Raw genomic sequence first — 19,713 nt, forward strand, 5'->3', positions numbered from 1 at the left:
CCCCTCCAACCTGGCTTTGAATGCCTCCAGGGATGGGGAATCCACCACCTCTCTGGGCAGCCCATGCCAGCGTCTTGCCACCTTCTAAGTAAAAAATTTCTTCCTCGTGTCTAACCTAAATCTCCCCTCTTTTAGTTTAAGGCCATTCCCTCTTGTCCTTTTGCTATCAGACCATGTAAACAGCTGTTCCCCCTCCTGCTTGAAACCTCAGCAAGTACTGGAAAGCTGCAATGAGGTCTCCCTGGTTCCTTCTCTTCTCCAAGCTAAACAAGCCCAACTCCCTCAACTTTTCTTCATAAGAGAGGTGCTCCAGCCCTGTAATCTTTTTGGCTCTCCTCTGGACCTGCTCAACCAGCTCTACATCCATCTTGTGTTGGGACACCAGGTTTGGACACAGTACTCCAGATGTGGCCACAAGAGGGCAGAGCAGAGGGGTACAATCACCTCCCTTGCCCTTGCTGGCCATCCCTCTTGATGCAGCCTAGGATACTGTTGGCTTTCTGGACTGCAAGAGCACACTGCTGGCTCATATCCAGCTTTTCGTTCATCAGGATTCCCAAGTCTTTCTCTGTATGGCTGCTCTCAATGAGTTCTTCTCCCAGCCTGTATACTCATATCTGGAATCACTGCAATTCAAGTGCAACACCTTGAACTTGGCCTTGTTAAACTTCATTAGGTTCTCGTTCTCATGTGCCCACATTTTGAGCATGTCTAGGTCATTCTGGATAGCATCCATGCTTTCTATCATGTCAACTCACCACTCAGCTTGGTATCATCAGCAAACTTGCTGAGGGTGCACTCAATCCCACTGTCTGTCATTGATAAAGATCTTAAAGAACACCAGCCCCAAAATGGATCACTGGGAGACACCACTCGTGACTGACCTCCATCTGAATATAGATACATTCAAAACAGCCATAAGGCTACAACTATCCAACCAATCCTTTATCCACCTAATAGTCCAGCTTTCAAATCCATATTTCTCCAATTTATTATTTAATAAAAACTTGCTTCAAGGGAAAAAGATCCAGCTCAAATGTCCAGACTATTGAAACACACCTTTACAAATTGTTTTCTGAGTGTGACAGCAATTAGCAGTCAGCCAGTGTAAGAATATGCAGTTGGTAAATTTGGTTTTAGATAGAAAGGACTTTCTGTGTATACACTTAAATAGTTCAGATTGCTAAGCAAATACCCAATGGAGAATCCATCACTCTTTTCTGGACTTTCAGGTGTACTGGCAGTTTCTGTCTAACCTAACAGATGCTGTATTATTTGCATCAATCACTTTTTTTTATTACTTTCATTTAGCAAATACTTTCTTATGTATTTGGCTTCAGCATGGTGTAAGTGGGGTTAATTTCTATCTCATGGCTGATGCATAAGACAGAGATCTTGTGCAGCTGAATTAAATAATATCTTCACCAAATTTATAGATGCAAATGGAAAAAATGAAAATAGCATGATATTGTTGCCAATATCTTTCTGGTTTTCTGTAAAATCATTCTGCAGAAAACTCAAGAGCTATGTAGCTTGATGACATATGACCACAATTCTCATTAAAATTACTTCTGTAGTGATTTAACTGATCTCAGTGTGGCTGAAGTAAATCCACATCAGTTCAAGAAAAACAGAATAAAGTTATTTGTTGTTTCTGCCATGGGAATCTGCTAAGCTGCATGGCCTAACATTAAAGAACAAAATTTCCACAGCTGTCATTGCGCAAAACAAACATGTAAGTTCTCTACCTTTAGATCCAAATGAAGAATGTACATTTGGTGCATGTACTGAATTCCCTCGCAGATCTGTTTTATGAATGAGATAGTATCCATCTCTGTCAAATTGCAGTTCTCATCAATTATTCGATCAAATAATTCACCTCCTTCCACACTGATGAGAGAAAGAAAATGAAATGGTCATCAAGTTCAAGTCCAAATCCAAACCCATGCAATTAGAATTATGTAGAATTTAAACTATTGACTATTTTAAGGACTCATAATCAGGTTCAGTAAGAGGGGTCTACAACATGAGCTTGTATTCTGATCCGAATTTCTCACATGCTCGCTACTGATACATACTAGCCATAATTTCTTCAGTGTTTGAGAACCCAGTCTCCCATTCATTGAGAGATGCTGTCTGGGGACATAATTTTGCACCAGTGGAATTAATGAAATCACATGGAAAACCAAGGAAACATGCTACACAATCTGCATTAAATCCTTGGTCTTTTCCATCAAAGCTTAAGAGAGACATAATACAAAATTTCAATTTGAAGCAACATAAAATCAATGAAAATGACTTCTTAATTTCTTATTACATTTCAAATACCTCCATCTTACCAACTGATATCTGTGCTGACTTCTAGCTTTTATGTTATACTAATTGTGTAAATCAAGTTCATGGGACTACCTATGAATATACAGAAAAGTCAAGCTCTTCTGCCATGCATTTCAGTGTTTTAGTTGCATCCTTTTTGGCTTCCAGAAAAAGAAGCAACATCTATTTGTTTTCAAGGCAGCTATTTTGAAACTAATTAGCCTGATAAACCAGCATAAAAGACAGGTTAATCCATTCAGGCATCCAGTAAAAGATCATCCACAGCATCTACAGTAGGCATCTGTTCATTGTAAGATGTCTTATCATTTGCCTCACAGAAGTGGAGATATTCTGAGATGCCTGTCTCTTAGTTAACACAAAATACCATTTGAAATTAAAGAGAAGCTACATAACAGCTCTATCCTCAAATGGCGTAGTGGCTTTACATCACTTGGAGTGTGGAGCATCACTTGAAAAAAATGCATAAATGGCTCCATCGCACTTTTTCTTATGTTTTTTTCCAATTATTGTTCCTGGGAACATATTTCATGTGCCCTTTCTACCTGCTAAAAGCTTTATTTCTAATTTTGGGGCAAAATAAGAAGGAAACAAACAGTTCTAGCAAAAGTGGTAAAGACAGAAATTGGAAGAACACACTTACTATTCCATGACTAGGACAATGTCATTTTTTGACTCAAAGGCGTCATAGAGCTGGATAAGATTCACATGATTCAACTGGTTCATGACATTGATTTCATTCTTTACTTCATTCTGTAAAGAATCATGAATATTGTTTCAGAGGTTTTTTTTTATTATTATTTTCTAAGACAGCTACATGGACAAAGACAAATTCAGTTTGAACAGATATCTACATTATCTACATGTTTTCACTTGTGTTAAGCAAATCCAAGGTCTGCCTTTGATTGTTCCTGCAATGATAGACATCAAGGCTATAAGCACTAGACTGAACTCATAGTTTGAGTAGGGGGCTGCTTCAGCAATATGTTAGGAGAAAAAGGAAGGGGAAAGAAAGAGTAAAAGCATACATGTGCAAGCGGTAACCTGTCTAAGAAAAGTCCAGGACCATCCTCAAAACCTTCCTGTTCAGTCAGGGGGGAAAGACTGATGCCTCTGTTCAGTCCAGCTATTTTAAATGTGCAGTTTAGGGTGGCTGAGTCATTCTCCAATGGTGCCAATCTCTCTTCTGACTATAATGGGATTCTTGATGATCAGCTTACCCACAGACAGCTATGCCTTAGAGAACAACAGATAGCTGAGACAAATCCCACCCTTGACTGCTATTAATGACACAGCTGTCACAGAAAAGATGCTAGGAATGTCTTTCTTGTGAAAGCAAGCCCCAGATGGCCATGCGTTTTGCAAAACAGGTCAGACTAATTCTTCTCATTTATATTTGTGTTGATGTCAGGAGCCCAGATCATGCCTGTAATCAGCATACCTCACAGTGACATGAATTCATTGCAGTAAGGATAGAGTGGGGTGGAGGGGGAAGTATGCTATTTCACAGGGCAGACAAATACTTTCACCATCAGAAAAAACAATAATAGAATTAAAAGTAGGAAAAAAAAAAAGAAAGAAAGCCAAAGAAACACAAAGATCTGAAAAGAAAGTAGGAAAAGTTGTGATTAAAAAAGTAGGAAAAAAAAAGAGAAAACCCAGAAAGAAGACTTTGATGAGCAGAGAAACAGAGCTGCAGCCAATGGTAAGTCAGCAGGTTTTATGACTATGATGACTTGTGAGCCACTTGGACATGGTCTGTTGAGTAAGTGAAGAACAGCGTGGCATCCATTAACGAACAAAGACTACCAACCTTCTCTTTATCTCCTCTGGCTTTTATAATTTTAGCTGCTAGCTTGAGACCTGTTGCTTTCTCCTCACATTTGTGTACCTGACCAAATCGTCCTCTAGGGAAAAAAAAGGGAAAAAATATTAATAAAAAAATATTAAATATTAATCATGCCCTTGCATGCAAACTAAGTTATACAGAATAGAAAAAATCCTCTCCCTACTAAGTTCCATTTCAATTGCTCTATTGCTACTATTTTATTGTATAAATCAGACTTGCTACCGCTCATTTAGGCACACCAAAATTACACTGTTGCAATTGATATTATTCCACTTTTATGATTCATTAATATTCACTTCATTACTTCTAACATCTTTTAATATGTGATGAGGTATCCCAGGCAAGCTAACAGCAATACATACTGTAATGATAATAACTCATAGTAACTCACTTATGAGCACAATCTGCCTCTCCCCACCTCGTCATTTTACCCCAAGGGAAGGCTGCAATTTCATGATGAATCAAAGCCTACTCAAGACCACGTTGCTATCAGAAATGACAATATCACTCTATCATAAACTATGGTGGCATGAAAGATCTAGCAATTACATGGTCTATCATATTAGCTTGCTGATCTACCTGAAAACATTCAGGTATTTTCAGGGATGGGCTATGCTGAGGGAAAGAAGGCTACAACATATTTCTGGCTTCAGTGTGAAGTACTATCACATCCTAGGGGCATCATGACATAGCCTGAGGGCAGCTGGCTGACCTAGAACAACACCAAATACAAGCCAAGACGTGGTGACAAACCTTCAGCCAAAATTCACTCATACAGTAAAACCAACCTCCTGTATTAATTCCTCTCTAAGTACTGTTAAAGCTTAGCCTTTCTAGGGAGGCATGATGCTTCCATTCACCTCCTGGGGTTCCTGGCTGTAAACTCTTGCCTTGCTAAACATGTTGATTGGGTTCACTTGACTTACCCTCCCAAGATTTCATTCCTGTTGACATTATAATAACTGCTGATGCCCACCGTTTTGGCTGAAACAATCCGGTGATCAAATGGTGCTGGTGGAGTAGAAGTATCATCTACAGAAGAAAAAACAGCGTATGAGTGGTCACATGCAGTGCTTGTCTGCCTCATATATTTCAGTCCTTCTTTCCCCGAGATAAATTAATTTAAGAACTGAATAATCTTACTGTAAGTTAAATAGATAAGTCTCTCTGTTATTTGGAAAGGTTTTTACTCCAGAGCTCTGGTTCAGAAAGCACAGTGTCACAGGGGAGCTACACTAAGACAAGTACTCCTCTACTTAGCTAGCACCTTCTGCACTATGAGTGTCAGGAGCAGCATGAGGCTAGGTGAAGACTGCTAGACTAAGCCAGTGCAGCTTCATGCCCACAAGACAATTTATTTAGAAGATTTGGAAGGATTCTTTTCCTATCCAATTTTTAATTTCCTAGAAACTGTTAATAGATGAGTATATACTGTAATTCTCTCTTGGTATAGAAAGAGATACAGAGCTCTTCTGTAAGCCCAGCTAGATGATGTCATCTCCCTTCTTATGATGTTCAGAGCAAAGAATCCCTTCTCTACTGGCCATCTGATTGATAAAATTTGTCATGATCCCCGGCATTGTGTCTGCCTTTAGAGACTGCGTTTGCTGCTTGTGCACACAATGGAGTTTCATCCTGTCATGTAACACTTGGGGTTTCCAGTATGGCTCAGGGTCCGATGTGGTAGACACACGCTGCTTTGAAGAGCTGCTGTGCTAAGGCAAGTAAATGGAAAAGAGGGACACAGTAAAGAGATGGCTTCTCAGGAGCACAGGTACAGAGTTTTGACACAAATGTAGATCTCCATTATTATTGTCAAGATCTTCACATGCGGGGCCATTCTGCCATCCTCAAGTCAAAATCTCTGCTGGATACCAGCCCTGCATGCATGATTTCTCTTTGAATATTTTGCAGGACATTGCGATTCCAAATTCATACTCGTGTTGTTTTTCACTTGATTGATATTCCCAAGAGTGACCTTTGGCTGACCAAGGTGACAAATACTTCAGCTGGTTGGGAGAGTTAGAGCCACAGTGCTTTAACATCAGCTCTCTGGTCTGGAATGCCAGGTCTTTTTTGTGAGGGGCTTATTGAGCAATTTGAAAACCATTCATTCCTCCAGTGAAAATTATTAAAACCACAAACAAAACAAAAGAAGAATATGACAGCATGTAGCTGGCAGGAACACTCATCAATGTAACAGTGGAGTGTCCTTATTCAAAGTAAATATCCAGGATACTAGCTATGTACCTAGATTTTTTTTGACAGTGTTAATAACTTACATGGACAGGAAGTTAGTTCATGGTCAAGGAATTGTGAAAAGCTGGGGCTCCTGGAAGTTTGCCACCTACTTGTGATTCTGCAGAGCTTGAATTGCATGTCCTTAAGTATGAGCCTTTGTATGTTACCAAAACAAGCCTTTACCCTAAAGGCAGAATTTGACCCTAACGACACAAACTCCAAGGGCCCCAGCATGTAAATGGTGGAAGAATATGGGGTTTTGAATGCTAAACTCTCAAATGTTACCAAACTTTGAGCAAGAAAGTGCTCATTTAAAGAAGTCAGATTATGTGTCTGAGTTTTAGCCTTCAAGATTTTTTCAATGACAAATCCTCCATTTTTCTTTTACTGCATACCAAAGGGGATTTCTCACTATTCAAGAATGTCTTGCTGTTACAGATGAAAGACACTCCAAGAGAGAGACACTAGCTTTAATGCCATCCCTAACAATCTGCCAGAGCTCAGGACAGCTTATGAGTTGAGATTTTTAGTTTACTATCTCCTGTTTTTGTTAGAGAATCTAAGAGCTTCACACAGATATTTAATTCATTGTTTCCTTTTCCCACTCCACCCTGCATTCCCAAAGCAAAGAAAACCATTGTTTCCTATGTGTGTGCATGCACATGTATACGTCTTCAAACGCATCAGGCCATCACCTCATGTTTCATCATTCATATGCAGGGATAGGCACTGAAATTCTCAAGCAGAAGAGGTGTTAGAAATCTCTGCTTCACTCTGCTTCAGAATTCAGTGCCTGAACACCATTTATCCAACTTTTCAGCAGCATCAGTCAGGCCTACACACAGCAGTCTGTACTTCTTTATTTTATAGACTACAGTTTTCACTTCAGATTGCTATAGCACTAATGTGAGGAACCTGGTTTTTCAGACTACATCCAGAACACTGTGGTTAATATATGTTCTTAGCACCTCCACAAGTCAACCAGTTTTGTCACACATTATGTAATTCCTCCCACCACTCCATGTCTGAAAGTTCTAGCTCTCTGTTGTCAAAAGAAGAGGGAAAGAGGATAGTATCAGTGGAATAGTTGTGGCAAAAGAAATCAGTTGTGACTAATTTCTGTAAGAACAGAAGCCTCTATGAAAAGATAAGCCAACTCCTCAGGTAATAAGTGTTGGTAGAATTTGATGGAAGCAAACAGAACTATTGTATTTCCCATCACTTTATGATGTGGTCTATGAACAACTGCTTCCCATTAGGGCTACCATCCACTTCTTTTTCCTCTTACTAATTATGTTCCTTATGTCATTCTTCTCTATGGATGTCTTTGTCTGGCCATCACTCTCAATACCAGTGAAATAAAATGGTTTGGTTTTGCCTTTAGAAATACTTCCTGTACAAGCCCTGGGTTTTATTTTAGTTTTACACGTTCCATCAGAACTTTCTGCATGTAGCCTGCTCTGCTGTCATCTTTGATTCGGCCTTCAACATTCACTAAAAGCTTACTGCTACCACTATACTGAAATTGGCAGATCTGCTCAATGACTGAACTGTACCTTTTCCACAGCCTTTACACCTGCAAAGACAAAACATGGCATTAGAGCAAGGCATACTTAAAGTAGAGAAAATTTAGAAATATATGTGAAAAACACCTACACACATACTGCATTCAAACATTAGGCTATTTTGCTTAATGGTGTAGAATAATATGGTTAAATAAACTGTTTTAATACTCAGAGGAATAAAAGGACCTCTAAGTAATCATGACAGCAAAATGATTCTTCATTACTGAAATGCCTACTTGAGTTCTACTGATTTTAACATTTGACTATCAATCTCACCTTTAAAGCAATGGGAGAGGACTGGGATTTCACTCTGTTCTTATAGGTTCCTGAGAGCTTAAACTGGTTTATCTCTGAAAGGCTAAATATAAATGCAGCACAGAAAGAACTACAGTAAACAATTTTATCAGTATAATTTTCTGGGCAAAGTTTTACAATTTTATATTATCAAGTTACTAAATTTTGTAGTAACTTAATTTGCATATGGTACATGGCCTAACCTAACCTTAATTTGTTCATATGTTGTATGATGCTGCAATGAATAAACATTACAGAGTGGGAGAATGCTCATCAGTGATTAAGAATAGCATGTCACAATTCTCATATTCTTTCTCCTAAGCAAACAACCAAAGTACACTGCCAGTACTATGTATGGTAGATTGACTGTCTGTTTTCAGGCTTAGAGCTTAGGTCAGCCAGATAAACCCATTTTATATTTTTGTATCAGACTGGATTTTCACTAGTATTTATGCTAATTAGTTGCTTTGACTTAAAACCTGAACTACATGTTTTTCTAAAGCAAGGGTCTCTTAAGAATGTACAGTCTGAGTTTCAGGCCTTACATTCCCTCCGATGCCTCTTGATCATGGCTTTGTCCTGCCTCATCTTCATTTTGGGAAGATGCTGATGGCTCCTCATCCTCTTTTTCATTATAACTATCAACTCCCTCCCCTTCATTCATCCTCTCTTCTTGTTCTTCAGCTCCAGGCACCTGATGTTCCTCCTTCGTCTCCTCATCTGCTGACTCCCTCTCTATCTCCTGCCCAGTTATCCTTTGACAAGCATCATCAACAACATCATCTTCTTCCTGTACTGAGCTTCTCCTGTAGCAGCTTTCAAAAGCTATTTCTTCTTTCTCCTCTATTTCTTCAGAATGAGATTCAGGAGAATCCATTTGTAGCAGAACAGTACTTTCCCTCTCAGCATTTTCCTTGTTGAGCTTATCAACTTGTTCTTCATGACAACAGGACTGGCTGTTCTGGATGACCCCCTCTGAAAGTAAATAGATCAGCAAGAAATATGTCAGTAGTTCTCTTAGAGTCAGTAACCGTATTGAAATAGAAGTTGCATGCTCAAAATCACCTCCATTGTATTTTGAACAAAGCACTTGCTTTCCTCTCCCACTTTCAAGTTCAGTATAACTATCTCCTAAGTGAATGAAAAGTCATAAGCTTCAGCAGAGTTCTTTTTCTTCAGGTCTGGGACATCACGGGCCTTTCAGATTCTTCCCTTTCAGAAACAGCAGTGGAAAAAGCTTGTCTCATTCAAATTTATTGTCAGGTTAATGAGACCCTCGTGCAAAGCATTTCTTTGAGCAGTTTACCACCAACAAAGCTGGTGAGGAGTATTAAGCAGAAGTCTTACAAGGAGAGATTGAAGAAACTGCAATTGTTTAGTCTGGAGGAGGCCCAGGGGAGACCTTATCACTCATTACAACTACTTGAAGGGAGGTTGTAGTGAGGTGGGATGGGTGGTCTCTTCTCTCAGGTGCGATAGGACCAGTGGTAATGGCATCAAGTTGTATCAGGGGAGGTTCAGGGTAGATATTAGGAAAAATTTATTCTCTGAAGGAGTGGTAATGCATTGGAACAGGCTGCCCAGGGAGGTAATGGAGTTGCTGTCCCTGAAGGTGTTCAAGAAATATGTAGATGTGGCACTGATATGGTTAGTGGACATGGTGGTGATGGGTCAATGGTTGGACATGATCTCTGAGGTCTTTTCCAACCTTAATCATTCTATGATTCCATAATTCTTTATACATAGACACATGACAAGTTGCTTGGATATGATGGCAACATGTTTCTTGTACTATTCCCATGTATGCTGGTGAGCACATACAGAACCCAAGCAAGAGCTGCTCAGGAGAACACAGGTGACTTCTGTGAGGGTTATTACTGAAGCAGTAAGGGCTTTGCAGCTTTACTCTTAGGACCTTGAAATTGATCAGAAGAAAAAACATTCTAACCTGCTGAATCTGGTGGTTCCTCCTCTTGTATAGAATTTGTTCCCGTCTCACTCAAATGCAACTTTTCTTTGATGACCTGTGGAAAAGGCAATAGACATATCAGTCAGCAAACAGTGTTCACGTTGCATTGTTCCTCATGAAACTGCAGCCTGATTTATCTGGTGAGTCCAAGTAGTCTGTTATCTGCTCAGAAAATATCGAGATTGAGCCGCAGAGACTTAAGAATATTCCAGAGATGAGCTGTTACCCTGTACTAGCTGTTGCTGTTAAAACTAGGTTCGTTAAAGGAAAACTAGAAATATTTAATATTCTATCAAAAATTTTAGTAGCGGTCTTACTGAAAACAATTCAAAAAGATTTTTGCTGTTAATCCACATCTGGTAACAGCATTTTTAATCATCCAACAATTTATTACACGCTGACTGAGACAGTTACCAGGAATCAAGAGGGTATAAACCATCCTGACAGCTTTCTAGTGTGCTCTCATCTGTATTGTACAATGTTACAGTGACATCTAGAGGTGCTTTATGCCTTGCCAGCTTCTCAAAGGCAGTTATTACTGCTACATTTATGGCAATTTACAAATATTCTTATGCCCTTTGCTCAGTGTGTTTTTTCATCAGTCACTCCTAGACTTGTAGTAGGAGGGTGACCAGTGTTTCTTTTCCACCTGCCTTCTTCTTCTTACAGAACTATAAAAACCAATGCTGTCATTTAGTAGTGTATCCAAAGGGTGTGAAAAAATGCAGAAACTCCCAAAGATTTTCCAGAGAGACTACTTTCTCTCTTTGAGCATTGTAATGCCTTTCAACAAAATATACAGGGTCAGGCACTAAATTTTGAGTGTTTTAACCATGTAAGTTGGTGGTGTTGCTTTAATTTCATCAAGCTACATAGAAAACATGCATGAAAGAAAATCAATGAGAAACAAAAACAGTTAAGAAAAACGGGGTAAAATTGCATGAAAGGATTTCGGCAGGATTTCTTCAGAAAATGTTGATCTGCAAGGGACAAAGATACTGTGATGTGAACATGAGAATTGAGGCTGAAAATTATTTGGGATCAGTTGTTCCCTGGAAGTTGCAAGCTGCGAAAAGGCCTAAATAGAACTAGCCAAGTACCCTTGAAAAATAAATTGGAGCCTTGTTCATATGAAACTTAAATATAAATGTCTCAGTTCCAGGTGGATCACAAAGAATCAACCAATGCTTATTCTGTTTTTCATGGTGGAAAGTGCTGAAAGAAGCATGGAAAACCCTTGGACTTACTCATTCTGCAGTGTGACTGCAATTAGTAATGCACTCGGATTCCTGTAAGTATGTCAAACTCACCACACCACTGAGGACATCAGCTCTGATCAAATATAGTCAGCTGAGCAAATAACCAGAGAAACTGCCTCTGAGCTCTTTGATGCATGGGGCCAGATTTCACTTCTGCATTCAGAATTAATTGCAGGCACACAGTGCTTCCTACTAAATACTGCTCTAGTTTGCAGGTGTGAAATACAGAAGTCAGCTTTTGAAAATCCACACCTAGTGGAACATTGGATGATGCTGAAAATCTGAAGCTGCCAGAATGTTACATAAAATACTACACTGTTTATTCAAGCATCACTTCTGATCTCTTACATTTTAACAGCAGATGAGGAGCTCATACTAATTCAAATGAGAGGGAAAAGAAAGAATACAAATAAAACATTTACTGGCAATCTTCAGAATAAATAAATGTAACTATTTGCAGTAAGTATAAAGCCAGCAGTGCAGCAGAATAAGAAAACAAATGCAAGGACTAGATATGTGACTAGTACAATCTGTAGATATATCAGTGATATATGCATGTGCATTCCAGTTCTCTCCACGTGAAGGGCTTTGCTTTTAGTAGCAACATGTGACTTCAATTTGTCAAAACTTAATCCAATAGTAAAAGCACGAGCTTGCTCTCATTATTTCTTCCCCTCAAAGGGTGAGATTGTTCCAGGTCTACTGGAGCTGGCTGAAGTCAATGGGCTCCTTCCTCCTGGCCAGACGCCTGCTGCAGGAGACATGGCAACCTGCCCTGAGTTCATCCAGGGCACGTGTCCTCAAGATGTCCACCTGAGTAGAGACTCTCATTGCCAAGATGTCTACGTGCAGGCAGCCAGGCCAGTCCCCTCAAGAATCTGCAGCCTGTGAGCACCCAAGGCCATCATGCTTTTCTGAAAACTTCATCTGAAAAGCATGGAAGTTTCTTAATGGCATCCCTCCTGCCTGCCTACTGTTCATGTTTCTTCCTTCAGTCTGATAACTGTGCTCTCTCAAGAGATCTTTTAATTCAATTCTGGTGAGGTTTCATTTATTCATATATTATTTATCCCGAAATTTGGTGACGTGATTCTTTTCCGTCTATAATTTCTAAAAGTATATGAATCAATATTCCTTAGTGCAAATTAGACTTCCACCCTATTGCTTTGCCTCTATTTAATGATCTGAATATATACAACTAGGATTATGGCACTACAGACATTTTCCCTACCCATTCCAGCCCAAAGTTTTCAATGAAGTTTTCATTTTAATACCAGAAAATGTTAAGTACTAAAGGTTACGCTGTGATCCCACAGAATATACCAAAGTAAAAAGGTGCCTTCACCTACAAAAGTTGGCATTGTGTATTCAAAAATACATTTTGTAAACTAAACAGACTCTTTCATAAAGAACTTTGCTAGAGTAACAGAGAGAGAATAAAAACCCACATAGTGATAACAGAATAATGCAAGATATTCTGGAAGCTAAAACTTTTGAAAATTCTTTAAATTGACTTTAAAAAGTGCATCATGAACCTTGCAGAAATTAAGCAATAAGAAATCATATGTATAAATATAATATATTTTAACACAGATTTAAAATGCAGTGAGAGATTAATGTTTTTTATAGACATCTGACCCTTTTTTAATGAGCTGCACTTAGTTAAATTCCTTCTTTATACCGAAGCAGTCTTAACCTTGGAATGTTTTCCTAGCTAACTTTCAATTTTTTTACACAGCTAATAAAACTCTTTGATTTTTTTTCCTATGGAAAAAAAATATATATATTGTAACAAATGGCTTCATGAAGCAGCCCCAAGTTTTTAGCTAGAGGTGCGTTATCACTCCATCACATTTCATTTGATGTCAAGATGTTATTCTCAATTTCATTCGTCTGGGATCAAGACATGCAATATTGCACACATCTAGAACACCTTTCTGACTTAGTTTCTATTTCTCAGGTTCTTAAAATACGTTGTAGCTCATTGTTACTACAAGATATCCTGGCTTAGTATCAGATCTGATCACCATCCATTCACCAATATGATTGTAGTTACTCAAGCTTTGTGAAGATTTCATTTCATTCACATCCAGAATTAGCCATGTTTTTTTCCACCTGACCACTATGAGATGAATGCTCTCAGTACTTCACATGTGGGAGAATGCACTGTGTGCAATGGAGGTCCTGGGGTACCAGAATGCGTTGTGATGACTCCTGCTCTATCCCCAGAACCCACTGCTCAGCCTCTCCTTCACTTTTATTTTCCTCTTCAATACTCATTCCTTCTTTGTCTTTCTTCCAAGAACCCAGCAATGCTGAATAATTCTGATACAAACTTACAAATGGTGGAAAATGCACACATGGGAACTGAACTCTAATTTCATGGCAGGTAGTACATCTGCCACGTGACTTTATTTTTTGCTATGCTACACAATCCACTGGCACCTTCTGGCAGAAAGAATATCTTCCACAATACTTACAGTGTTCTTTGAAGTAGATAAGAAATCACTCTTCTGTATAATTCAAACACAAGTCAGAAGGATCTTTCAATCACACGTCAAAACACATTAGCCATGAGAATCATAATTCCCTCTCTAGGAAATATTAGAGAATTTGTGTCTGACTGACATGCTGTCTTAAAAAGCCATTGGTAGTAATCTCTGCATGAAGACGCATTCTAAATGCAGAAAACTCCCTTAGGATAACATCAACCTATGTGAGACTGACTCACATCTCTACTTCTCCACACTTCTTGATGTCTTCTCATGTGTGATGATGACAGGGTCCCATGTGCTTCACATGTTGCTCATGTGCATCATATGTACCTGCACCACATCCCAAAAGCTTTCCAGGTGCCATTCTCCACATTTTTCACATTAGTGTTAAATGTCTCATCCTCTGTAGTGAGCTCCACTGACTCCACTGTGAGAAAGGAGGGTAAGAGTCCAGCTCAAAACTCAAAAATCTCATGAATTCCCCCACCTGTCAATTACTGGAGCAATTTTGTGCTACAGCATCATTTAAGAAGACTCATTCACATTTCACACCTTTACTAACCTATCTGTGCTAAGCATATAATGATATCCACAGCAAATACGTTCAGACTTCTTGAACAATCCTTCATAAGCCAATTTTGGGAATCACACTGCTGGGAGACTTCCAAAGAGTTACAAACTTCAAAAACTATTCCCTGCGGCTTTGATGACTCACTTTTAATTGGACTCTAGAAACACAAGTTTCCTGAAAACAAACTTCATTTAATATGAAGGAGCTCAGGATGTGTGTGGGGGGGGAAGATCTCTTCATTTTCCCTTTACAGGCATATTTTCCTGTGGCACCTCACCACAAAGGCAGCACATACCAAAAGGAATGTGTTTGGACTCATCCCAGGTTCTGCTGGGGCTGCTGCCCAGCCAAGCATTGCTTCTCCTTGTCACTGCTGCACATGTATGCAAAGCCCAGGATGCTGCCAATGCAACACCAAATCAATTACATTCCTGAGTAGCTTCCCTTGTCATCAAAGGCCAGCATGATGAAGGCTCTACATTTAATTGCAATGGTACTCTCTCCTACAGGAGGAGACATTCAAGCATAGTATTCTAACTACCAGCAGATATATCTGACCCCTGCTAGGGGACACCTGAAAATTGATTGAATAGGTAGAACTCCTAATGTCAAAAGGTGGACTGCAGATAACTGGAGTGAGCAAAGACTTCTTGCCTGGGCAAATCCCTCCTACAACTGTCTCCCCTTTTCGAAGGAGCCTTCTTTTACAGGATTGCTCCCTGATGACCTTTGTCTTGCTCTCCTGCACTCACCAGTTACATCTATATCTCATGAGGTCTCTTTAGATTTGCAAAGGAATTGAAGTGGATTCTTGAAATGGTGGCTGTAACACACAGGCATTAATGTCATACCAAAAAGCCATCTGAGGCTATGTGCAGGTATTTAGAAATCAGCAGTGCCTGCTTTGATTCCTCACATTCCTCAGGTAAAGAGGGAGCAAAACCACAACTGCAGTGCCCAGGACTGGATCCTACCCAAAGAATATTGACAGCAGAGAGCAAGTTCAGGTGCTAAAAGAAAGCAAAAGTATACAGTGTTTCTGAATTGGAAGTGGATGAAAAACCTCCTATGGGTGTCAGTAAGGGATAAAGCAGGGCAAAACAAGATGAAGATGTCTTGTCTGGAGAAAACTTAATGACTTCATAGACAGAAAAAGTGAGGGAGATAATTATAATTCTAATAATGGCTCACTCAAAAACTGGATTATCTCTACTGAGGACAGATTTGGGGAAAGGCATTGGTTCCAAGGAGCAGAGAAGCACTCCCAGATACAAAGGCCACTAAAGCCACTGACATTGTGTTGCCCAAGCAGCATACACATCTACTGAGATCCTACACAAAGATTCTACCCTCTAAACTACTGAGGATTGCAGAAACTCTTGCAGACAGAATTAAAAAAGAAAATGTAACAACTCCTGCCTGTTTGGCTAGAATATGAAATATTTACAGAGCACGGCCAATGTGGAAAGAAGGAAAATAAGGCATGAGGGACCAGTTAGTATTTGTAGGCAAAATGAAGGAATCAGAATAATGGTTACAGGTTGAGGCTGAATGGATCTTAAAACACAGATGGCAAACAGAAGTTTAATTGCTGACTTCAAGTAAAGCAATGAGTGACTTGCAATTGCACTGTGATACCTGTGCAGGAGGGACAGAGAGTTCAAACAGAAAGCACAACTCTCAGTGCTGGGGCGTTTTAATGTGGGAAACAGCCTCAAAGTGCTAGTAGTTGTTAGTCCTGTGGCAAAGCCTGCTGAAATGGCAAGTGACCAAAATTACAGCAAGTTGCAAGCAAATGCAGAAAGTTCAACATCACTTTATGATGGCAACAAAAGGGACTTTATGACCCTCCAGGTGAGTATTTCCAGGTTAATAGTATAGAATCTCTAAACTGTTTAATTTGGAGGAAATAAGTGAAATATTATTTTACCCTCCTTTCTGATAGGTGGAAGGAATAAGACTGAAAGTGGAGTCACAGTGTCATTTTGCAACAGGATTATCACGGACTACTTAGAAAAGTGAAACTGAGGAAAACCTCAAGATTTTAAAGACACTGCTTTAGAACTGCTGATTTTCCTGAGTGGTAGTAGTAAGAAAAAAAACTTAGAAAAACAAGTAATGCATGCTTCTCCTCTCAGCCACTGGTGATGGGGTCATGCCGTATGTGGTGGAAAATGGCTGGGAGACATTTGGCAGTGCTGACAAAGCGTGAAGTGTCTGCAGTCTACACAATATTATAACTTCAGCCCAAAACAGAAATAAATTAAGCTCCTGTACAAGGCAGCAGTGGTATTTCAGGATGGCAGTAAAAAGCAGAAAAACAGAAATTTTGCTTCAGAAGAGAGTGATCCCTGTATTTTGCAGAGCACAAGAAGTCCCAGTGGGGCTTGTGATCTGGAAACTGTTCCAGATGCTGCTGAAGCCAGAAAAGAAATTGCTTATCATCAGCTGTTTATCAGCACTTCTTTACATCTTTCCCATTGCCCTTCTTCCCATCCAACAGAGGCAGTCCTCTTTGTTCCACCTCTTCAACTCTCTCTATCCAATTCTATAAGCCAGTTAGGAAAGAGTCAAAACCAATTCTACAATTAATAAAGCAAAGAGCACCTCTTTAAAGAGGGAAGGATAGGAGGACAGGTGACTAAGCAATATGTGAACACAACACACTGCTTTATATGGATGCATCATGGCCACCTCTTGCACAACCTCCTAGTAATTAGGACTGACTGGATTATTTTGCAGATCCAGGCTGAGGACAGCCAGCTATCTGTCAGGCAGCTCAGCCACCTCAGCTCAGCAGCACATGGCATGGCCACTGTTAAAGATGGGACATCTTGGCACATCATCCCAAACATCTGATCACATCTAGCAGTGCACAAAAACAGGTACTGACTTTCCAAACGGGCAAATGGATCACCTTCTCATGGCCATAAGAAACAGAACAGAGCTGAGCATGTATAAACTGATTGCAGGATTGCTCAGTGATGCCATATGGAGGCCAACCGGGACAACAAAGATGTTGGTTTTACTGACTGGTCGCTGGCAATGCTGCATTGTTGGAAATTGTTTTCAGGTGGGGACCAGAGACAGTAATAAAGATTTTGCTAACAGAAGCAAGGGTCTCACATAACTGGGTAGGTCTATTCATTGCTATGCCACCAGGTATCGCTGGTACATCTCAGGTGCAAAATTCTGCAAGGGTGAGGAGATATCTAACCCCTATTTTTCAGTTTCTTAGCCTTTCTTTTCCTTCTGTCACAATAATTTAAAACCTCATTTGTAAATCTGTTTTGAATATGTGGCAGGCAGAGGCACAAGCAACCAGCTTCGCAGAGTCTTATGGATCATGCTTTTCACTATCTTGCTCAGAGATGCTTTTCACTATTAGGCAGAAGAGTCTGTTTGTCCTGAATGCAGATAAATGCTGGCTGCTACTAAACCAACAGGCACGCTAACAGTCTCTGCTGAGGGATATTGTACCCTCCCATTGTTCTTAATATAGTGCTGAATTCATGTATGTTTTTACTTAGAACCAAGTTGACTAAGTGTTTACTGAAGCCATCTGCTGTTCAAAAGAAAGGCAGATAATTTTATGATGGTCCTATGCTAATAAATCAAACACACAGACAGGAAGGTAATGACAGGCTAACATATGTATGCTATCTAATAAAACAAACAAAATATTAGCAAAGTAATACTATCACCAGCATGACTCCAGACATGCTCCTGCTGCCTTTAATAAGCCCTGGTGCTAGACAGGGCTTGAAGGACTAAAGACTCTTTACCTCACCAAAAGTCACTCTGAACAACAGTGGAATAGTGAGGAGCTTACAAATGGAGATGCTGCTGGAATAAAGACAGAGATCCTAATCACCCCTCCTCTTTTTGGGTCTATCAAATCCAAGCCTGCCACGTTCTACTTCACATCTAGAAGCCCTCCCATCCCATCTCCCTTGTCAGGAACATCACTTCCTCCCCACAGCACCAGCCATGACCTGCCTCATCTGCTGCACAAAGCAGCACCCACACATTCACCAGTGAAGCCATCATGGTCCCCTTCTCTCTCTTAATCCACAGTTGTACCACAGACAGCTTCTGTCACAGATACAGGATACAGCAATCCTACCGTTACATAGATGACCTGTGGGCCTCCCTGTGAACAGGACTTTAACAACAGATGTTTTCACTGATGTTTTAAAAAGCAGAAGAAGCCATGAGATCAAGGTAAATAATCTTTTCTCATCAAGGTAATGGCACAAAAGGTGAAAAATTCTCATGTTCAAATTCATTCATTGAAATCAGTCCAATTTGATGTTCAAAGAAGGCCTGTAAAAATCACTTTTATTGTTTGCACTGCTACTTTTCCCTTTAGTTACTGATGTTCTGGAAAAAAGGCTGCACAGGTTATACCATTACATAGTGGTGAATCATCCAGTTCAATGGACATATCTTTACAGGATGCTCTTTTGCTGCTACTCAACAGTGGCTACTGTTAAAATTCCTGTTATGGCTCAAATGAATCATGTCTAACTGAGAAATGGAATTGCCTAAGAGTAAGCAAGCTAAAAAGCACCTGGTATGCTGAGGACAGCATTCCAAGTAATACTGGGCACCTCTGTTTTCAAGGAAGGTCATTTCCATTAATAACTACACATGGTGCTTCTTCTGCATAAAAGTTTGAGATAAACTCCTTAAATTACTCTTTAATTATCGAACAGTGGAGTCTGACTGTGATTTTTTGGGGGGAAGAAATGAAATGAAAGCAAAAAAGAATAACAAAGGCAACATTTTTAGCTCATTCTGGTTCCAACATATTTGTTAGAAGAAATTTCTTAATTTTCTAGTGCTACTGGGCTTCTTTAAGCAATGAAGAATATTTAAGCTACCTTAGAAGATTCTATGATAATCAAAGGAGCCTTTTTTTGTGTCCTCTGAATCTGGCCTGTAAAAAACATAACAAAACTCCTGTTACAGTGACACAGGCATTATTCCTCCAAAGAAGTTTACAAAAGCTGTAGCTCCAGTTACAGTAACCTTACCTAGGATCCCAGATTAGAACACCTCCCTCCCCACTGATGTCAGCAAAAAAAAAAAGAAAAACAAACCAGATCAGAACATCAGAACAGTTAAGTTCTT

General features: G+C 39.7%; 1 protein-coding gene across 4 annotated transcripts in view; it reads right to left on the bottom strand.

Moving 5' to 3' along the window:
- Positions 1-19,713, bottom strand: part of MYLK4 (myosin light chain kinase family member 4) — an 80,748-nt gene that overhangs the window by 9,972 nt on the left and 51,063 nt on the right. For all 4 annotated transcript variants that reach the window (XM_010708415.2, XM_019613780.2, XM_019613779.2 and 1 more), the window contains 7 exons: positions 10,232-10,307; positions 8,829-9,258; positions 7,981-8,000; positions 5,110-5,215; positions 4,148-4,241; positions 2,978-3,087; positions 1,749-1,890 (listed from right to left, as the gene is read on the bottom strand). In XM_010708415.2, coding sequence (XP_010706717.1) covers positions 1,749-1,890; positions 2,978-3,087; positions 4,148-4,241; positions 5,110-5,215; positions 7,981-8,000; positions 8,829-9,258; positions 10,232-10,307 — 978 coding nt within the window. The remainder of the gene's footprint in view (positions 1-1,748; positions 1,891-2,977; positions 3,088-4,147; positions 4,242-5,109; positions 5,216-7,980; positions 8,001-8,828; positions 9,259-10,231; positions 10,308-19,713) is intronic.

The sequence above is a fragment of the Meleagris gallopavo genome, chromosome 3, assembly GCF_000146605.3.
Source record: "Meleagris gallopavo isolate NT-WF06-2002-E0010 breed Aviagen turkey brand Nicholas breeding stock chromosome 3, Turkey_5.1, whole genome shotgun sequence".
Taxonomy (NCBI): Eukaryota; Metazoa; Chordata; class Aves; order Galliformes; family Phasianidae; genus Meleagris; species Meleagris gallopavo.